General features: G+C 32.5%; 1 protein-coding gene across 1 annotated transcript in view; it reads left to right on the top strand.

Annotated features, from left to right (window-relative positions):
- LOC118747542 (ammonium transporter Rh type B-A-like) overlaps nt 1-4,647 on the top strand; it is a 25,759-nt gene extending 21,112 nt beyond the window's left edge. The window contains exons 5-8 of the mRNA XM_036481592.1: nt 752-771; nt 1,194-1,384; nt 1,512-1,696; nt 4,526-4,647. Coding sequence (XP_036337485.1) covers nt 752-771; nt 1,194-1,384; nt 1,512-1,696; nt 4,526-4,647 — 518 coding nt within the window. The remainder of the gene's footprint in view (nt 1-751; nt 772-1,193; nt 1,385-1,511; nt 1,697-4,525) is intronic.
- Nucleotides 4,648-4,781: the final 134 nt, after the last annotated feature.

The raw sequence follows: 4,781 nt of genomic DNA, 5'->3' as shown, positions 1-4,781 counted from the left end.
TTCGTTATTTGAAATTATTTGAATAATGAATAAAAATTTATTCATCATTTGCAAGTGCTTGAATGAAGAATAAAAATTTATTCGTTATTTGAAATTACTTGAATGATGAATAAAAATTTATTTTTTATTTGAATAATAATTCATTCAAAAACGCCCATCCCTGGTTCGGCTAGTGTTAGATGCCTTTTCAGGCCGTGGTGAAGTTCTTGTAGTTGTATGATCTAGTTGACTACAATATGTTCTAGTTTCTTCAGCATCTGGTTGGAGACTCCGCCCAGGTCAAATTAGAAGCCTTTGCCCTGTTGCCAGCGTTCCTTGTTTGCAGAGTTTACACTCCTTACCAATGTAATGGATTACCGAATGAAAGAGTGCGCAGAGTTGCGAGGGCTCGTTGATGAGATATTTTCAAATATAAAAATATTATCCTCAGATTTCGAGAGATGCGCCAGATACTTCAGTGTTGACTTGATTACCCCATTAGAAAGATTCCAGGACTAATGGTGCTCCTCTCACTAAAGTACTTTGTCTTTTTAGTCAGAAAATCCAACCGCTTTTCGCTTCGTATGCTGATTGATAGCTAGAGACAAGTGCAAAATCGAATGAAAGAAATATTGGTATGGAATAATGCTGGATTTCCACTAGGCATTAAATGGCAAAAATTGTAATGACAAAGTTGGGCATTAAAAAATATTCGTGTCATTATTCACAAAAAAAAAATTGTCCATATGGCATTATGCCGAATATCCATTAGGCATTGAAATTACAAAAAATGTAAGCCATTTAAAAAATGCCATGTTGAAATGAATTTAATTACCATCTTTTTAATGTAATGACGGGATTATTTTTTCAATACCCAACTTTGTCATTTGCCATTTAATACCTAGTGAAAATCCAGCCTAAGATTCGGTTCATATCTAATAATACAGGAATAATTTCATTCTGCACTTCGCAGTCATATTTCAGAAGAATTTCGTTTATTTGTAAACTTCATAATTCATATTTACCTAAATGGTGATTTCGTTTCTACCAAAATATGTCGCCTTTTGATTGCCCCGTTCTCTTTTCGTGTGCGAAACGGAACCACCATAAATTTGTGTAACCAAAAGCACACAAGACAAGTAGTAAAATTAAGAGTTCTCTATTTCATCAGAACCGCCAACCAATTCCTAAATTCCCATGTTTCTCTTTTGTAGCTTGTCGAAGACCTAATGAGACGCTTGAGGGGTATTATTCATAGCACATATATCTTACGCGATTTTATACCGCTCAATCTCTTCATGTTGGACAATCGGCATGTGAAGAACACCATTTTAATGCTGGTACAACAAGTTTACGACTTCGTCATTGACTACTACAAAGCTGTGAATATAAATGAAAATCGCGCGTAAGTGAAAGATACACCCAACAAGTGTAATAAATGGTTTCTTCTTCTAATAAGTTAAACTAAACTAACTTATAACTGCAGACTTCGAAACAAAATAAAAATCACTACTTTGTTTTATTTGTTATAGCATTTGCGATGCACTAGAGGAAATGTCCATGAAAGCTGGCGAACGACCGGAGGAGACACCAGAGGTGGTCGCTTTGCAAAACTACTTAACCGAGTGCCGTGATGAGAAAATATTTGCAATAAAGGATGAAATTAAAATAGTGTCACGACGTGTAATTTTCCTGCTAACACATACAATATTGGATAGTAAGTATAGTAGATTAGTTGTTTAGTTAAACAAAAAAGAAGTTGAGTTAATACACATATAAGTACGGGATATTTAGTTATCTATTTACATCTGAACGCAAAGTGATGGTATTTGTGAGTGCTTGGAACAAAGCAATGCAACAAAATCTAGTAGTCCCGAAATTTATCAAATCTGCGGGATTGCTCTTGATATTGATATAGAAAAGTTAAAATATCTGTACTTAGTATTAGCCAAAATAATTCAGGACCATATGCCAATTTAATTTTAAACTTAAGGTTAACCAACAGATTGATAAAATTTTATAGCATAGGTAGGCGGCAGCGTTAATGTGGATTAACGGCGTAGTTGATCTGATCAAAATTGTACCCTGATAGACGGCAGTATTGCGGAGTAAGCTAGCCGCGAGATCGGAGGTTCGACTCCTCTTATCTGAATTCCAAGTCACTTTGATTTTATGCTTGCGCAGAAAAAAAATTTAAATACACAAATTTTGCGTAAATATTAGATTAGATAGATTTTCTGCTCACGGTGCTTCGAGATTGTCACCTCTAGTGCATACAAAGTTTTCTAAATGAGCTTGCATTACTGAAGCATGCGGATGCGATGCATTAAAAAGTTTCTATACAAGTTGAACTCCTTTCCACAGAGTTGCACAAACTTTTACAAAACACATTGCCTTTCTCCTGTAATACATACATATGAATATGTATATACTTATGTACATATGTACATAAACATTGCCCCTTGGCAGTTGATAGAAAAGCAAATTGTAAAAGTTTAATTTGATTAGTGATTACAAAAAATTACAGTAAGTGGACTGAGCGTTAAGGCGTGTTTTCACTATATCAAATTCAATGTCATTTGTCGTCAAATAAGTGAAAACGCATTGTCAAATTGGATTAAAAAGCAGTATAACGATTGATTTCGATTAGGATCAGTTTTTAGTGGGAATGTGCGATTAATCGATTAAACAATTTTTTAATTAATCATAAGCCTGATTAATCAAAAAACGTGATTAATCACATTTTGATTAATCAGATTCTGAGTAATTACTGTTTACTTATAAAAAATTTAACTTTGCTCATATCTTTCGAGCTAGCATTCAAAGAAAATGAAAATGTTTTTTGTAATAAAATACTTTTCTTATTAACAAAAATAAAATGCCAAACGAGCACCTTACTATGTTGCTGATTGAAATTCAAAAATATATACACTGCCGGAACAAGGTATTGGCACAGCATATTTTTCGCAATATACGCAAAATTTTCCTTCTAATATATTTCCGCTAATTTCGTATAAAATTATGGTTCATTCTACAACAAAAAAACATAAAAATATAATTTCTAAACTTTGTGCAAAACTCGCGAAAATTCAGCAAATTTTCATGAAAATTTTCAACTTTTTAATCAGAGTGCAAGTTTTAAGTGGCTAAGAATTACCTTTGATTTTACCTTTTTTTCCACACAGTCTCTTCCATGCAAAAAATTGTTTTCGAAAATACTTTATTTGGAAAAAATGCAAAACACCTTCAACAAACAAAATTCTCAAAAATCAACGCGATTTTTGACTTAGTCCGAACTTGCATTTTTTTGCTAGAATTTTATGGGCTGTAAAACTGCATACTTCAAAAAATGTCTAAAAAATCGGATTAAAAAGCACATACTGAGCAGAAATCGTATTCCTTCGGTATCTACCTGTTATTAAACGCTTTTAAACTTTACAACCCTAGGAATCGCACCCTTTTTTCTAATTATAAATTTTATAGTTTTTAATTATAACCAAAACTGTGAGTACCATGGTCACACCCGTCACAGTGGAGTTACCCATTGCAATTATAAGTGTTTTTATGTTGTTGGCATTTACTAATACAGTCATTAGTGTGAATGCACCTTATCTACATGTAGACATACATATGTATACAATTATGGTCAACTGATTAAGTCAAGCGATATATTGCCTAGTTTTGGCTATTTTACTTTTGTTTATTTAATGTTTATATTTTTTAAAGTTCTAGCACTTTACCTAACCAGCGCCACTTTAATCCACATTTCAAACTTCGTTTACAAATTACGAATATTTAACAAACTTTAACAATTGCAACCAAAAATTTTAAACTTTTTATTCAGAATTTTTACCAAAATTTTAGGTATGCAGTACGAGTTTTTAAGAATTTTTTTGGCTGACGGTGTTGTGCATTTTCTTCCATATAAAGTATGCTCGATAATTTCGTTTGTATGGGTGAAAATGCCTGGCACCATTTGCACTTCAACCTACTAAAATTTAATGAGCTACAGTACTGCATACACATAATTTTCTTAGAAATTCTAAAAATAAATTTTAGGGTGCAATTGTTAAAGTTTGTTGAATTTTCATAGATTTTGTAAGTTTGAAATATGGATTTATGTGTCGCTAGTTAGGTAAAATGTTAAACTTTTACTAAACTGGTTAAAATGTCACTTGACTTAAACAGCTGACCACAAGTGTACATATACATATGTAGTTCTGAGAACATCCTTTTCATCGGTGTCATGAAAGAAATCATTAAATTTACTAAGATACATTTTTTTTGTATCTAATTAATTACCTTGTCAAGCAAGTTTATAAAACGAGGATATGACTGGCTGACAATTAGTGCATAGTAAGTTCATACATATAGATACATATATCACAGTCAGTTATTTATATAAAAAGATAAACTCGCCTGTGTCTACGAATATATACAGACTAGCAAACATATGTATATATGTATGTACCAAAGAACTTCTCATCTGATATTAATTTTCTCTCATGAAACTCGAAAAACCAACCACCCTTTTTTTATTCAACAGGTGATCACATTCATCTCAATTCACGCACTTTTATTTTGCCCGGCGAGTTGGAAGAGGTATTGGACTTAAGCTCAGCACGTTTGAATGTTGTACGTGAGAATTTGGAAATGGCATTGCGGTGAGTATACCCATATACATACTTATGTATGTATATCTATTTATGAACTTTTAGTTGTTGGTAAACTGTCAAACACATCTAATCAACTTCGCATAATGAGTGATAAGCGCAAGTGTGAAATTGTTTATATGCATGCAT

The sequence above is a fragment of the Rhagoletis pomonella genome, unplaced genomic scaffold, assembly GCF_013731165.1.
Source record: "Rhagoletis pomonella isolate Grant_MI unplaced genomic scaffold, Rhpom_1.0 Rhpom_scaffold_00012, whole genome shotgun sequence".
Lineage (NCBI taxonomy): Eukaryota > Metazoa > Arthropoda > Insecta > Diptera > Tephritidae > Rhagoletis > Rhagoletis pomonella.
This window is presented reverse-complemented; position numbering and strand designations above follow the sequence as displayed.